At 31.6% G+C, this 17,625-nt stretch overlaps 1 protein-coding gene across 2 annotated transcripts; it reads right to left on the bottom strand.

Annotated features, from left to right (window-relative positions):
- Positions 1-10,330: 10,330 nt before the first annotated feature.
- Positions 10,331-17,037, bottom strand: LOC145167897 (DNA topoisomerase 1-like). 2 transcript variants are annotated; one of them, XM_079087165.1, is made up of 16 exons: positions 16,881-17,037; positions 15,308-16,220; positions 14,726-14,920; positions 14,468-14,548; positions 13,778-13,837; positions 13,575-13,669; positions 12,552-12,708; positions 12,362-12,487; positions 12,217-12,297; positions 12,006-12,096; positions 11,794-11,927; positions 11,630-11,698; positions 11,435-11,524; positions 11,144-11,253; positions 10,654-10,822; positions 10,331-10,564 (listed from the first exon to the last, which is right to left on the bottom strand). In XM_079087165.1, exons 2-16 carry the CDS (start codon positions 16,139-16,141, stop codon positions 10,496-10,498), a joined length of 2,361 nt encoding a protein of 786 aa, XP_078943291.1. In that variant the 5' UTR covers positions 16,142-16,220; positions 16,881-17,037; the 3' UTR covers positions 10,331-10,495. The 2 variants fall into 2 exon arrangements, with proteins under 2 accessions (XP_078943291.1, XP_078943297.1); XM_079087171.1 differs by lacking the exons at positions 14,468-14,548; positions 14,726-14,920; positions 15,308-16,220; positions 16,881-17,037 and having other exon boundaries at positions 12,552-12,755; positions 13,778-13,843.
- Between the last annotated feature and the right edge of the window lie 588 nt (positions 17,038-17,625).

Here is a 17,625-nt window from a genome sequence, read left to right as displayed (position 1 = left end):
ATGCATTCCATTTCTTAAAGAAATGGAAAATAAACGAATTACACTTTTTTCATATAACTTACATTCTCTTATATATTTATAAAGTCTTACAACAATTTGTGGTTAAAATATACTCAATTAAAAAATTTACATTGAAAATAAAAAAAAATAATTAAAATATAAAGAAATTAATTTTTGGTGAGAAAAAGTATAAGTTGTCCACCGAATTAAAATTAATTATTAAACATTAATCGCCGTCCAAAATTATTCTTCGGCGCGCATTCGACGTCCATCCAGAAATTATTCACCGTCCCTTATATTAATCGACCGTTGCATCGCGCGGGTACACTACTAGTATATATATATATATATATATATATATATATATATATATATATATATATATATATATATATATATTAAAGAAGTTAAAAGTTAGGAATAGTAAAGTTGTATGTTTTTTTGTCAACTTTGCCCCTAATTCTCTAGCCATTTTGACATTTTTCATCGATTCAGTTAAAAGTTTTACATTTTTTTGGAACCTTTTAATATTATTCAAAGTTTGGCCACAAAACTTTAAGGAATTGACAACTTTGGTCCCTTTTCTAAAAACTTGCTAATTCCAACCATTTTAATACTTTAGCCATTTTGACACTTTTGGTCCTTGCAGTCAAAACTTTTACATTTTTTCATAAAAAAAACACAGAAAACGTCTCGGGATTTTCTGTCGTCTGTCATTTTCTTCTTTTGGTAATTTTTTCTATATTGGTCCTCATATTTAATTTTTTTGTTTTTTCCTGACTTCTATCTATCCGTCTACGTCTGTGAAAATTAATGGTCGAATTATCTCACCTGCATATATTTTAACAAAAACGACACACAAATCAGACACACACGGCCCATGCAGATCATGGGCAACATATCTAGTTTATTATTATACTTTTATATAAAAATGATTTTAATATATTGCAAATAAAAATAGAAAAAATTATTTATTTTTTTATTTAAGATATTTTATTTTATAGGTTTGAAAAAAATAAATATATTTTTATTTTAATATTTTTTATATAAAAACGATATTATTTTTACCTTATAAACAAATATTTATTGAACCTTTTTATTATGTAATGATTAGTTTTATTTAAAGTAATAAAGTTTTCATTAGGGGTCTAATCCTATGTAATAATAATTAATAAAAAGATAGATATTATATAATGATTAGTTTATTTTAAGAAAAAATAAAGAGTAATTATTAAAGGGTCCTTTAAGAATGTAAAAAAGATCCAAATAGATGGACATAAGGGTCCTACTATTTGGACCCTAGATCTTTTTAGGGAACCCTTTTCATTATGATTTTTCAAATATAAATATACTTTTTCTGATTTTTTTAACTTTGAAATCAGTGATTCTTACTTTTTAATTACAACTTTTTTTTTTGTAAATTTCATCGTTCAAGACTGTCATTTGCTAATATCAAAATCTATTTTATTTAATTTATGCATAAATCACCATATTTTAATTATAAAAACTATAACATTAATAATATCAAAATTCAAAACTAATTCAGTTTTGATCTTTAAAATTTAGATCATTCAGCTACAATATTATTATTACCCACCACTGCCGGAAACATAACACCTCCTTTACCCACCGTCGGAAACCAAACACCTCCATAAACCACCGCCATAACTTCCTCCGGTACGACCACAGGTGGTGTTTCCGCCAATATCCCGCAATAACTGAAATTGAGAGAGAGACAGAGAGAGTGAGAGTGAGAGAGGGAAATCGATGGTGGTGGTCCGATCATTGGTTGTGGAATCTGTTGTTATTGGACGTCATCTTCTCCGGTGGCCCCGTCATTGCAACATCCCGTCGAATTGCCACACACAAACTCGATTGAGAGATTGAAAAAGTCGATGTTGATCGATAGAGAGAAGTAGAGAGATGCGATACATATAGAGAGGTGGTGATCCTCGGGTGGCCATCAGTTGCTCTTGGTCGGCCGACGATAGAGGGGGCTACGGGTTGTGAGGGGAAGAGAGAAAACGGTGAGAGTGGGTAACGAAAAATTAGGGTTTTTAGAGCTTAAGTTTTTTATTTATAGGTGTGTTGGGTTACGATTTTAAGAGTATTGAATTGGACTTAGAAATAATAGGCTCTTTTAAGAATGAAAATTAGGTTTTTTATTTTAAAAATGGTTTTTTTTAATAAAAAACCATTATTTTTGACGATTTTTTTATAAAATTTATTACACCACGTTTTTTTAGTATTGAAATCTAAAAAATATTTATTTTTATGTACGAATATATTTGAATTATTTTGAGATGTATTACATTGGAATTGTAATTTATTATTATTATATCGTATTTGAAGTTATTTATTATTATATTTTTATATAAAAATGATTTTAAAAAGTGTATATAAAAATAGGAAAAATAATTAATTTTTTTTATTTAAGATATTTTAATTTATAGGTTTGAAAAAAATAAATATATTTTTATTTTAATGTTTTTTTTATAAAAATGGTATTATTTTTTCCATAAATAAATCTTTATTGAAATTTTTATTATGTAATGATTAGTTTTATTTAAAGTAATAAAGTAATTATAAAGAGTCAAATTCTATGTAATAATAGTTAATAAAAAGATAATTATTATATAATGATTAGTTTATTTTAACAAAAAATAGAGATTAGTTATTAAGATGTCCTTTAAGAATGTAAAAAGGGTCCAAATAGATGGACACAAAGGGTCCTATACCAAATTTTCTTAGGGAACTCTTTTCGTTATGATTTTTCAGGTATAAATATATTTTTTTTTATTTTTTTTAACTTTGAAATTAGTGATTCTTACTTTTTAATTACAATTTTTTTTTGTAAATTTCGTCGTTCAAGACTGCCATTTGCTAATATCAAAATCTATTTTATTTAATTAATGCATAAATCACCATATTGTATTTATAAAAACTACAACAATAATAATATCAAAATTCAACAATAATTCAATTTTGATCTTTAAAATTTAGATCATTCAACTAAAATATTATTATGACCCACCACTGCAAGAAACATAATACCTCCTTTACCCACCGTCGGAAACCAAACACCTCTATAAACCACTGCCGTAACTTCCTCCGGTACGACCACAGGTGGTGTTTCTGCCAATATCCCGCAATAACAGAAAATGAGAGAGAGAGATAGAGAGAGAGAGAGAGAGTGAGAGCGAGAGTGGGAAACTGATAGTGGTGGTCTTATCACCGATTGTGGAATCTGTTGTTATCGGACGCCATCTTGTCCGGTGGCTCCATCATCGCAACATCCCGACGAATTGACACACACAAACTCAATTAAGAGATAGAAAAAGTCGATGTTGATCGATAGAGAGAGGTAGAGAGACGTGATACAGATAGAGAGGTAGTGATCCTCGGGCGGCCATCAGTTGCTCTTGGTCGGCCGACGATAGAGGGGGTTACGAGTTGTAAGGGGAATAGAGAAAACGGTGAAAGTGGGTGACGAAATATTAGGGTTTTTAGGGCTTAATTTTTTTATTTATAGGTGTGTTGGGTTTGGGTTTTAAGAGTATTGGATTAGACTTAGAAATAATAGGCTCTTTTTAGAACGAAAGTTAGGTTTTTTATTTTAAAAATGGGTTTTTTTTAATAAAAAAATATTATTTTTGACGCTTTTTTATAAAATTTATTATACTAAGTTTTTTTTAGTATTAAAATTTAAAAATTATTTATTTTTATGTACGAATATATTTGAATTATTTTGAGATGTATTACATTGGAATTGTATTTTATTATTATTATATCGTATTTGAAGTCATTTATTATTATACTTTTATATAAAAATGATTTTAATAAATTGCATACAAAAATAGAAAAAATAATTAATTTTTTTTATTTAAGATATTTTATTTTATAGGTTTGAAAAAAATAAATATATTTTTATTTTAATATTTTTTTTATAAAAATGGTATTACTTTTCCGTAAACAAATCTTTATTGAACATTTTTATTATGTAATGATTAGTTTTATTTAAAGTAATAATGTAATCATGGGTTTAATATGTAATAATAATTATTAAAAAGATAATTATTATATAATGATTAGTTTATTTTAAGAAAAAATAGAGAATACTTATTAAGGGTCCTTTAAGAATGTAAAAAAGGGTCCAAATAGATGGACCCCACAAAAAAAAGTAAAGTCCTCAAGGTCTCAAATTATCACACTATCATTAATGTGTATCTTCTTCAATACTTCTCCTAAACTGAACTACCCTATTATTATCTTTTTATTATGAAATATTAGTTTGAGAATGATCATTGGATTCTCCATTTCTCCCATAACTCCCCATCATTATTTAGCATTAGTAACAACCATATCAATGTGTTTTATGAATGTAATAATGCATCATCATAATTTGCATTCATATTATAACTCATCTTTCAGCTTATTTGGATAGTATAAATAGTGAGTCATATGTATTAAAAACTTGATGATTTCATCACAAGTATTGGAATAAAAGTTCTCTCTACTCTCATGTCTTTCTTTACTTTATAATTTATCTTGTTATTTGATCATATTTTATAACACGTTATCAGCACGACTCTACCATAGAGCTCTAACTCCTTATTGTTCTTGACATTTTCAGGTATGTATTTTTATAAATTTACATGTATAATGCTTACAACTTATTTTATGGAATTTCTTAACTAACAATTCCTTAACATACAAGTCTTTATTTTGATTATTGTTTTCATTATGGAAGACCATGTTATGCTAGAGAAAACTTTCTCTACTTTTCATGCTACTAAAATGCTCCCGCGGTAGCAATATCATAAGAAAGGTTTAAAATAAATATGAATTAATCTCATGTCTTCTTGTGGCTAAACAAAACAATGACTTATTGATGAAAAATCACTAATCAATCTCGACCAGTTCTAGTGCATTCCCTGAAGTGAATGCAACATCATATAATCATAATAGTCATGGGTATAACCGAAGTCATGGAGGTTATCATAATTATCATAAGAATAACAAGATTACAAGTAACCACCAAAAGTTGGAAAATAACAAAAACTCACATCCTAGATAAAAGTGGTCAAGGAAAAAAGAAAGTTGAAAATATTTGTCACCGATGTGGAATGACCACTCATTGGTCTTGTACATGCCACTCTCCAAAGCATTTTGTTAATTTTATCAAGCTTTTCTAAAATCTAAAGAAAAATAAAATATCGAAACAAATTTATTCAAAATGATTTTCACAAAGATCAACAAAAAATGACACATTTGGATGTTGCGAATTATCTTGTCTACCCAGAAGGGACAAGTGGTGATATGGATGATGATGGGAAAATAATATATAATAGTTTTGTTTCATGACATTTATTATGTTTTTATGTCATATTCGTTTTATGAGAAATGATGTCGCCACAATCTTCCCAAACTAATAAAATATGACTTTATTTCTCTTAGTCAAATGTTTCTTATGTTTTATTTATTTATTGAAGAGAAATATGGATATTCGTAAAAGAAATAAGGAAGATATATGTTTTGCAGACAGTGCAACAACACATAGTATTTTTAAAAATGAAAACTATTTTGCATACTTATCAACTGGAGAAGCAAATGTTAATACAATAAATGGTAGTGCAAAAATGATTGAAGGCTCCGGAAGAGTGAATATCATATTACCACAAGGGACAATAATTACAATTGGCGATGCATTATTTTCATCAAAATCACCAAGAAATTTATTAAGTATTAAGGATATTCGGTCCAACGGATATCATGTTGAAACAAATAATGATGGTGATAAAGAGTATCTCAATATTACAAAAATGAGCCCATTCATTCCATTCGATCGATCTGACCTATTAAGTGATAATAGCACAGGAGGATTTTTTTTCAATTGAATAAAGCAAGTCTTTATCGGGTAACAAAAGATTTTTGGAAAAGTTACCCGTATTGTCCTCTGGATTGTACTATACAAATATTAGAATGATTGAATCTCATGTTATTAAAAATAAAATGTATGATAACACCTTCAAAGTTTGGCATGACCGGTTGGGACATCCCGGATCAATTACGACGTGTAGAATAATTTAAATTTCAAGTGGTCATTCCTTGAAAAACTAGAAGATTTTTCAAACTAATGAATTGTCTTGTGTTGCATGTTCTCAAGGAAAACTAATTTCCCGTCCATCATTGAATAAAGTTGGGTATGAAAGTACTAGTATCTTAGAAAGAATTCAAGGGGATATATATGGACCAATTCATCCACCATGTGGACCATTTAGATATTTTATGGTTTTAGTTGCCGCGCCAACTAGATGGTCATACGTGTGCTTGTTATCTAGTCGTAATCTTGCTTTCGCAATGTTACTTGCACAAATAAACAACCTAAGGGCACATTTTCCCAATTACCCAATTAAGAAAATTCGACTTGACAATGCTGGAGACTTTACATCACAAGCTTTTAATGACTATTGCATGTCGATTGGGATAACTATTGAACATCTTGTTGCATATGTTCATACACAAAATGGTTTAGCTGAGTCGTTAATCAAACGCCTTCAATTAATTGCAAGACCATTACTAATGTATTCTAAACTTCCTACATCGAGATGGGGACATGCAATTTTACATGCGACATCACTTATACGCATCAGGCCAACTAGTTATCATAAGTTCTCCCCTATTCAACTGGTTTACGACCATGAACCAAATATTTCCCATCTAAGGACGTTTGGATGTGCAATTTATGTACCCATTTCTCCAGCTCACCGCATAAAAATGGGTCCTCAAAGAAGAATGTGAATTTATGTTGGATATGAATCTCCATCTATAGTAAAATATTTAGAACCATCAACTGGAGATTTATTTACAGCTAGATTTGACGATTGTCATTTTGATGAATCAATTTTTCCAACATTAGGGGGAGAAATAAAGAAGCTGGAGAATAAAATCTCTTGGAATGAATTATCACTTTCAGTTTTAGATCCTCGCTCAAGTCAATGTGAACTTGAAGTGAAAAAGATAATTCATTTACAAAATATAGAAAATCAATTGTCAGATGCATTTACTGACCCTAAGAGAGTAACAAAGTCTCATGTACCAGTTGTAAATGCTCCAGTTAGAATTGATATCCCAGAAGGAAAAAATACAACTACAAATGAATCAAAGGCACGCCTGAAGCGTGGAAGACCAACCGGTTCCAAAGATAAAAATCCTCGAAAACGAAAGTGATCAAATATAATTGATGGTCCAAAAGAGAAAACATAATCTTTTGAAAAGATTAATGAAGCTCCAGAAGAGCCCAATGACATAACAAAAGAAATCAGGGTACCTGAAAATTATGAAAATGAAGAGATCTCAATAAATTATGTCATGACAGGAATAAGATGGAACCGAAATAAGATAGACGTCGACGATAATTTTTCATATCATGTTGCGCGCGAGATTATGGAAGAAAATGAGGATCTTGAACCTAAATCTATAGATGAATGTAGAAATAGAAAAGATTGGCCAAAATGGAAAGATGCAATCAACAAAGAGCTTAATTCTCTTACTCAACGAAAAGTTTTTGGACCTGTAGTCCGTACACCAAACGGAGTAAGACCAGTGGGACACAAATGGGTATTTGTGCGCAAAAGAAACGAGAAGAATGAAGTTGTGAGATATAAAGCAAGACTTGTTGCACAAGGTTTTACCCAAAGGCCCGGAATTGATTATGAAGAAACATACTCTCATGTGGTTGATGCAATTACATTCCGTTATCTAATAAGTCTGGCAACACATGAAAAACTGGAGATGCGTCTGATGGATGTAGTTACCGCCTATTTATATGGTTCACTTGAGAATGATATTTATATGAAAATCCCAGAAGGGTTTAAGGTGCCAGAAGCACAAACTCCTAATTCTCGTGAAATATATTCGGTAAAATTAAATAAATCTTTGTATGGACTGAAACAATCTGGCCGTATGTGGTTCAATTGTTTAAGTACATTTCTTTTAAAAGAGGGCTATAAAAATGATCCATTAAGCCCATGTGTATTCATAAAAAGATCTGGATTAGAATTTGTGATAATTGTTGTTTACGTAGATGATTTGAACATAATTGGAACTCTTGGAGAATTGGAAAATGCCACTTCTTGTTTGAAAGAAAAATTTGAAATGAAAGATCTTGGTAAAACGAAATTTTGTTTAGGTCTTCAAACTGAGCACACCAAAAATGGAGTTTTTGTACATCAATCTAGTTATCTAGAAAAGGTGCTTAAAAGGTTTTATATGGATAACTCACATCCATTGAGTACCCCGATGGTAGTAAGGCATTTAGATGCCAAAAAGGACCAATTTCGGCCTTGTGAAAAACATGAAAAACTTCTTGGTCCCGAAGTACCATATTTTAGTGTTATTGGTGCACTAATGTATCTTGTTAATAATACGAGACCTGATATATCTTTTGATGTAAACTTATTAGCAAGATATAGTTCTTACCCAACAAGAAGACATTGGAATGGAGTCAAACACATTCTTCGATATCTTCGAGGTACAATGGATATGGGCTTATATTATTCAAATTCATCAAATGCGGAGTTAATTGGTTATGCAGATGCTGGATATTTGTCTGATCCACACAAAGCTCGATCCCAAACAGGTTATTTATTCACTTGTGGAGGTACCGCAATTTCTTGGTGTTCTGTTAAACAAACTTTAGTTGCTTCTTTTTCTTCTAACCATGCAGAGATTATAGCAATTCATGAGGCAAGCCGTGAATGTATTTGGTTAAGAAATTTAACTCATCACATTTGTGAGAATTGTGGTCTAACTTCTAACAGGGACGTTCCAACCATACTCTATGAAGATAATGCGGCTTGTATAGCCCAATTCAAGGAAAGGTTTATCAAAGGAGACAGAACCAAACATATATCACCAAATTTTTTTTTTACTCATGATCTTCAAAAAGAGCGTGGCATGAACATCCAAAAAATTCAATCAAGTAACAACTTGGCAGATTTATTCACTAAAGCGTTTCCTACATCCAAATTTGAAAACATGGTACGAAATATTGGAATGCGACGCTTTAAGGAAATCAAGTGATGTGATGATCAGGGGGAGTTGAAAACATATTGCACTCTTTTCCTTAGCTATGTTTTTCCCACTGGGTTTTCTTAGCAAGGTTTTTAACGAGGCAATTGTTCCAAATATCTATCATTAACCATGTACTCTTTTTCCTTAATAAATGGTTTTTCCCATGAGGTTTTACCTATTAAGGTTTTAACGAGGCATGATACAATCGTCATTCAAAGGGGAGTGTTATGAAATATTAGTTTGTGAATGACCATTGGATTCTCCATTTCTCCCATAACTCCCCATCATTATTTAGCATTAGTAACAACCATATCAATGTGTTTTATGAATGTAATAATGCACCATCATAATTTGCATTCATATTATAACTCATCTTTCATCTTATTTTGATAGTATAAATAGTGAGCCATATGTACTAGAAACTTGATGATTTCATCACAGGTATTGGAATAAAAATTCTCTCTACTCTCATGTCTTTCTTTACTTTATAATTTATCTTGTTATTTGATCATATTTTATAACACTTTTGTACATAGGTGACAAATTTTTATCCGATTATCCAAAAAAAAAAATATCACTGGGATTATATGTTGGTTCTTGACCTTTAGCCCCCAAATTAAAATTGTTGATGGAGCAAGGATGGATTAGGTTGACCTCATCATTGAGGACATAAGAAAATAAGAAGGCGATCCAAGGCCTACTATGCAGGTCGAGCCAATAACCAAAACATGTTTGCTTAAGCATTTTCCATTGTAACGGAGTCAAGTTACGCCTTATTTTCTTTCTAGGTAAGTCCATTTTAATGTCAAGTTCACATGTTAGATGACATTATGTTGTAAGAAAACCACCAAAATGAATAAGAATAACTACAATTAACATTCTTTAGTAGTCTCTTTGAACATGGTATAGCAAAATTCCACCAAAATGACCAACAATCAAGATAAAGAATAAATACAAAAAAGAGCAATGAACTCCCATCTATTTGTTTACTGTAACACCTCATAGACATTTCATTCATTACATCATTGTACTTTGAAATATCTACCTTCATTGATAGATTTTTCAAAAACTAAATTAAAAATTAAAAACACAATGTTATATATAGTTGGATAGATTTTTTTTAAATAAAATAAGTAGAATGTTGTAATAGAATGAAATGAAAGTAGAATGCTATAATAAACAGAAAAATGAAACTACATCTTGCAAAATGCATGCTTAACAATAAAATGAAAAATAGAAAGTTTACCACACAGGATTAGAGAAAGCAACTCATCATTGAATTGACTTAAAATACGGGGAGGGGTAATACAACATAAACTATCAATCAATAGTCGCTAAAAATGAAACTAAAAAAAATGTAAGAAAAGGTGGTAGATCATTTTTGTGACCTCTTTTTGTTAATTTTTATAAACTGTCAAAATCAGAATCTGAAACTGGGATCCACGTCCATTGACCACGCAAACTTTGCCAGTAAAGACTTGTTAAAAAGCTGCAAAAGATTGAGTAAAAGTAAAAACCAATTAACTTTATAAATTGGGCAAAATACATAAATAAGAAAAATATGTTGTATGTTGTTACCTTCTCAATTGGAACTTCGTGTCTCTTACACCATGCAACAGTTATTCTGGGGTCAAGATAGTTTATTTTTGAAGTACCCAGTGCTACCGTTTTCAAATCTTCCTTGGTCTCTTTATCGCGTTCCATTTTCTCAATTTTTGCATTAGTGTGAGCTATTTTCTTCTCTAACCTGCATTTTTCCCCCAATAATTTCATTAATCAACATGCTTTATATCTATTTATTATGCAAGAATAGAACACATAGCATTGATTCCAAGGTGGGACATGGGTGTCAGTTTTTGTCCCACCTAAAAAAATATGACACATGTTTGATTTTTTGTCTCATCCACAGATGTTGATGGGACAAAAGCTGTAACTTTTTGTCCCACCCACTAAAAATTAGGACAGGGACTTGATCTTGACTGTTAAAAAGACAAAAATGCCCTTCTCATGATAAAAATAATAATAATAATAATGACCCTAGAAAATTAATATTTAATAATAGTATTACGCTTCGGGGTTCAAGTTCCTCTTTGGTTTTCCATCAGGACCATTTTTATTTGATGGAGGCTTCCCTTTCTTTGCACGAGCCAAATCACTTTCCAACTCTTTTATGACACCCTATAAACAAAAATAATAAATAATGCCCAAAATGGCAAAATGTTAAACTAAAATGCATTTTCATTTGGCAATGCGGGTCCCTCCCATTTAAATGTAAACAGTACCCACAAAATGTAAAAAAGTAGGGAAAGTATATTGAGAGAAGAAAAAATATATATGAGATGAGATCTAAATTTATTACCTTTAATTCATCTATTTTCTCATTCAACCTCGTCATTTGTGCACTGTGAGACTTTGAAACAGTACGTTGATGGTTACATATGATTGCAACCTACAAAAAAAAAAAAGTAAATACAAAATATATATCAAATGAAATTTATATATAACTAGTTCAATTTGGGACATAAATGCCCTCCTCGTTGTAAATAATAATTACCTCCTTATTTGCATGTTGGTAAACGACTAGATTTTGAGTAACATCTCCACCCTTGGTTTCCCTTGTCAACTACAATCACCCAAAAACTTTAAAGTTAGAAAAAAAAAAAAATGATTATATATTTAACAAGGGTGGGTATATCATATATGGATGGATGTTAGTACCATATCATCCAAAGTGATGGATGCATTATAAGTACGGAAAACTTTAGCAGTAAGACCAGGCATTAATTCCTTGAGATGAGCATTTAATTTACTTGTATCCAGCTTGTCAAATAGATCATCATTTCCCGCTTTGCCTGAGTTACAAAATCTACTTTATTTTTCTTTTTGTTGCTTACATTAAAAGCACACAAAAAGTCAAAAAGTCAACGGACCTGTTCGAAACTGTTGGATTGCTTTGAAGACAGGAAGCTCCACTTCAACCTCATTCTGGTATCTTATAGAATCTTTACCAAGAAAGTCAAACTGTCCAAACAATACATACAACAAATTAAACTAAAGATTACAGGAAATACCAACCTACCTTGCTCTCACTATTTTTTAAATATAAAAAAAAAAAAAAAAAAAAAAAAAAAAAAAAAAAACCTTTAGGATATTTGGAGGCTCAGGCTCCACGTTTTCCACTTTCAATGTGCAGCAGCCTACTGTATCAGCTTCATCATCATCCTGGAAAAACAATTACTTATAAATAAATAAATATATATTTTAAACATAAATAAAAAATTGGTACCTTCTCATTCCCTGCCCTGAGAGCTAGTTTATCAATGAGATATGTAGCCACTGCCACTTGCTTCTTTGTGACATCCGAATTTCCAAAATCTTTAGTGTAAGCCTTCCGTATGCCTTCTATGTACCCCTATTACATACCACTCATCACTCATTATTTATTCATTACTAACATTCATAATAATAATAATTACCTTCAGCTTCCTTGCCTTCTCGTATTTTTCCTTGTCACTCTGACCCTTCAAGGAACTGCTAGCAGCTAAAAACACATACTTGAATTCCTTTGAATTGATTGGATCATTCCAATATGCTAACCATGTCACAGTATTATCATGCCTGATTTCCTTCCAGCTGTGCATGACATTAGGGGTGCGTTTAGTTCCGGAAAAATGGGCCGTCTTCCGGAACAATTTTCCAAGAAAAATCAGAATTTTGAAAACGCGTTTAGTTCGTCTTTTTTTCACGGAAAATGAAAATTTTCCGTTTTCTAAAATTACAAAGAAGTTTGAAATTTTTGGAAAACCGATAATCATTGTTTTCCACATTTTTCTAATTCTAAATTTTTTCTAAAATATAAACACTCACTCCCACCCCATCCACCTCTACCTACCCTCACCTTAATACCCCCTACCTACCTACACTCACTCCCAAGCCCACCCCCCCCCACACACACACACACCCACCCACCCAACACCACTACCACAATCACCGACCTACCATCACCATCATTATACCCATCACCACCACCACTACCCCATCACCAGCACCATCTCCGCCGCCATCACCACCACTGCCACAATTGCCGCCACCACCACCGCCGCCACCCCGCTGCCACCGCCACCACCACAACCACCGTCACCATCATCGACACCACCACTGCTCCCCGCCGCTGCCCCCACCACCGCCACCGTCCGCCACGCCCACCCTACCACCGCTACCGTTTTCTAAAAATGAAACCCGATAGAAAAATACACATCTAAACGCGTTTTCTAATTTTCTAAAACTGAAAATGAAAAATGAATAAGTTTTAACTAAACGCGTTTTCTAAATTTTCCAATGAAAACCGAAAACGGAAAATGAAAACTGTTTTTCCGTAACTAAACGCAACCTAGGTTTTTCTTATATATCAAATACTTTAAGTTTTACACATAATATCAACAATACTTATATTTAATAATATCATCTAGTGGGTAAAAAAAACAAAAAAACAAACAAACCTTTCGCCAGGAATCGGACATTCTGGAATCGGAGCATCCTTTCCGATGTTTATGGTAATATCACTTGGATGGATTCGTTTTTTCAGCTTTCCCATCTAGCAAACCAACAATATTTGTAATTATATATATATATATATATATATTTCTTTTCTAATGAAATAAGTTTAAATACTTTATTGGAGGGGTAAAGTTGTCATTCAAACCTTTGGATGTTCCCCCCGCCCACGGAATAGCCCAGGTGGCTCAACTCTGAAATTACCAACCTACACCATCAAAAATGCAGAGCATATTTTGAATATATATTATGTTTGAAACCTTAGTTATAATGCAGCACACACATTGGTCATCTTTGCAATCAAATAACTCATGATCAAAAAAAAAATTATATGATATAACCTAAAAAGAAACAGATGTTGCTTTCTAGGATGACATCTATCTACAAATAATATGATTTTAAAGTACATAACAATGTCTCATACAAAAATTAAGTGCAATGATGTAATAGAAAGAAATGTAAGTAAGATTCTATAATACCAAATCAACAGAAGTACATTGCTTTTTCTTGTATTTGACACAATTTGCAAAAGATTTGAAGTCCTATTTGGTTTGCCATTTAGCATTTTGATCCAATGGCTCCCTACTTATATGGTGTAAAAAATGAAGAAATTTTCTGACATGAAAATGGCACCCACTAGTAAAAGATGAAGAAAAACCATATAAAGGAATGGACCCTAAGTTCTTTTGCTCCGATTATTATATAAGTAACATAATCCACCATTGATTCCTATAATATAAAGTCCACACTGATATTAGCCTTGTAAGTATTATTGTCATTTTCATTATAAAAGAGAGTTTCAAGATATTAAAAATTATAAATCAAGGTTAGGGATCACCTTTTCTTTGACACCATCAACAATTGCCCACATATATTTCTCTTCTATCTTCATTTTCTCCTCTTTTATGGCCTTTTTTTCCTACAAAAATCAATTCTTGCATTAATACCCTCGTACATTAGATAAATTACAAAGATGGCTAAATGTCCATTAATAATGACAAGATAGGTTTAATCTTGAAGAACAAAAACAATAAAATCCATATTTATCATAGTTGCTGATAATACCAAAAAAAGGAAGAATTTGTAAGTAACTTACTTCTGTTGTCATTAGCTTCTTCTTCTCTTTTTCAGCCTGATGCCACTCATATATTGGTTTGAAATCACAATTTTCCAAATTCTGGATTGTGTGGTTTTTTCCCAATATCTTTCGCCAGTCACCCCAGAAATTCTCTTTGAACTGAGGTTTGGCCATGTAATCTGTATCTAACATCACTGAAAACATTGTTGCAACCTGTAAATGTGTAAAATAAGAATATGATGATCATGCATACATCCAACTAGTTTCTTTCTTCAAGGGACCAAAAACAAAACAAAAAAACCAATGTACTTTTATTTATTTGTTTAGTATAGCATTTTACTTTCAATTCATTCTATTACAGCTTTGTACTTTCAAGAAAACAATGTACTTCAAAGAATCTACCCGATTACAGCATTCTGCTTCAAAACTTTTTTTTATCAGAACATTGTACTTTGAAAGATCTACTCAAGGTACAATAATGTAATTGAAAGCAATGAAAATATGATGCTATAATAAACAAATAAATGAGAGCACATTACTATTTCCTGTTCATTTTTTGTAAAAGAAAAAGATGAAGTGGAAAGTATGTATTAGGTTCACCTCCTCTTGTTCAGGAGTCAAATCAACAGGCTTCCCTTTGTATAGCATCTTAACCCCATGAGGCTTGTATTCAGGTGGAAAAATTACACCATTATGAACCAAACTTGTCCATTTCTGCCCTTCACCAGAACCAGGGGGGATCTTTGATGGCTTAGAATATTTTGATTGTTTCTGTTTCATCATCTTTTTTGACTTCTTGTTGGTTTGGTTTAAAGATGAAGAACTCTTTTTCATCACCTTTTGTTTTACAGATGAAGATTTATTACTACTTGATGGAGCTTGTTTCTTTATTCTTTGCGATATGGGAACATCATCATCATCATCATCTGACTTAATTTCTGCTTTCAAAGCTACTGGTTTTTGGTTGACAGGTGTTACAGAATCAGAAAGCTTTGGCTTTTTAACCGAAGCAGATCTTTCCTCATCTGGTGGTCTCTTATTCAACCCAATATTCTTCAATTGAGTATTATCCTTTGATGCAGAACCATTTTGATGAACTTTGGGAACCACTGGTTTATGATTATTAGATGATCCCACTTTGGACTTGGAATTATATTTTAAAGACAATGGTTTCTCATCATCAGAATCTTCATCTTTTACTGATGGTTTTGGAAGTGGGGACACACTTGTACCTGGCCCTTTTTTAGCATGATTGGTGTCCACCTTGGATACAGTTGAAATTCTACAACTTAGTGGTTTATCATCTTCAGAATCCACCTCATCATTGCTTGGTTTAGGAGAAGGTTTGGAAGGTTGAGAAGAAGACTTCACTGTATCAGGTCTTGCATTCCTTCTAAAAACCAAGGGTTTATCGTCATCAGATGAATAACTCATTTTTTCGTCAGTTTGTTGTCATAAAGCACTTCAATCTCTAGATTCTTGCACTTATGGCTTTTAGATAAGATGGATTGACCTGTATGAGGATCGAAATAAATAAAACTGTAGCAAAAGAAAGATAAACAAAGTTTCTCCTTACAAGTTGCTCAAACACTTGCATCAAAATTACAGCCTTTTGTGTGGAAAAAGTTCAAGATTTTTAGCATTGTTGGCCCAAAAAGTAATATAAAACTGTAATGTTATGAAGAGGGTTTGTGTACAGAGGTGTATATATAAAGTATAATGTGACTAGAAACAAGAAAACAAATGCAAACACCTTACAAACTCCAATACCTACATCCTGGTAACATACTAGGGTTTGTGGGTCATTAAATTAATTATGGTGAAAAGGGTCTAAACGTACCCCTCTAAACGTTCAACTGCAAATTAAAAATGATTCAATACCTACGATAACATTCCTAATCTAAAAACAAAAGGATAACAGGGTTCAAATAACCTGATGAACTGGTAATAAACAACGTTCAGTTACGTTATTATTGGACTAATTGAGATTAAAGCTCAAAATTTTGTTCGTTCGAAACTCAAAATCACAACTAATGAGAATGTTCGAAGCAATACGAAACAAAACGAAGCTGAGATGACGTCTAAAAGTTACTAAATGTTTTATTACTTCGTCGTTCGGACTTCAAATTCTCTAGTCTAAATTATAATCGATAAAAAAGACAAGGGGTTCTACCGATTGCACGGCGGGCGGAGACTGGTTGAACCCTAGATCCCGTTTCGTCTCCGACGATGTGAGAGAGAAATTCAGGGAGAGCGAAGGAGATAGAAAGAGGGTTGCCGTACAACACAAATTTAGGACAGAAGAAAAGGAAGAACCGAAGAAGTAATTTTCTGTTTCGGGTTAAAGCAACGGATCGGGTACATGAGCCTGTCACCTTTAATCGATTCTTTACCTAATAAATCAACAAATTTTACTAACCATGGTTTCAAAAATGGTTTTTACAAAAAAAAAAATAATAATAATAATAAAATAATAAAAAAGTCTCACTATTTACAGAAAAGTTACATTTTAGTCTCAATATTTTTTTTTAATAAAAAAGTCCTGAAAACCAGCAAAAATTTACAGTTTGACCCTTTTTAACCGGTTGAAACCGATATCAAATTAATTTTGGACTATTTCGTAAACTAATCCAAAATATTTAGATTTTTCTGTAAACAAAAATATTATGATTTTTCTATAAACAAAAATATTATGACTTTTCTGCAAACAGAACTCTTATTATTATTATTATTATTATTATTATTATTAAGAATACTATTTTTTGAACTTGTATTATTAATATTGTTAATAAAACATATAAATGCATTTAAATGAAAAAAATAATGACATTGTTTAAGGGTGGAGGTGGAGGAGATGGTGATGCTTTTAACATTGAAATCATGAATTTCTGCTAGTATATTTTTACTTTGTATATGGT

The sequence above is a fragment of the Lactuca virosa genome, chromosome 1, assembly GCF_052849685.1.
Source record: "Lactuca virosa cultivar CGN04683 chromosome 1, Lactuca_virosa_CGN04683_v6, whole genome shotgun sequence".
NCBI lineage: Eukaryota > Viridiplantae > Streptophyta > Magnoliopsida > Asterales > Asteraceae > Lactuca > Lactuca virosa.
Note: the sequence above shows the minus strand (reverse complement) of the source record. Positions and strands in the feature narration are given on the sequence as shown.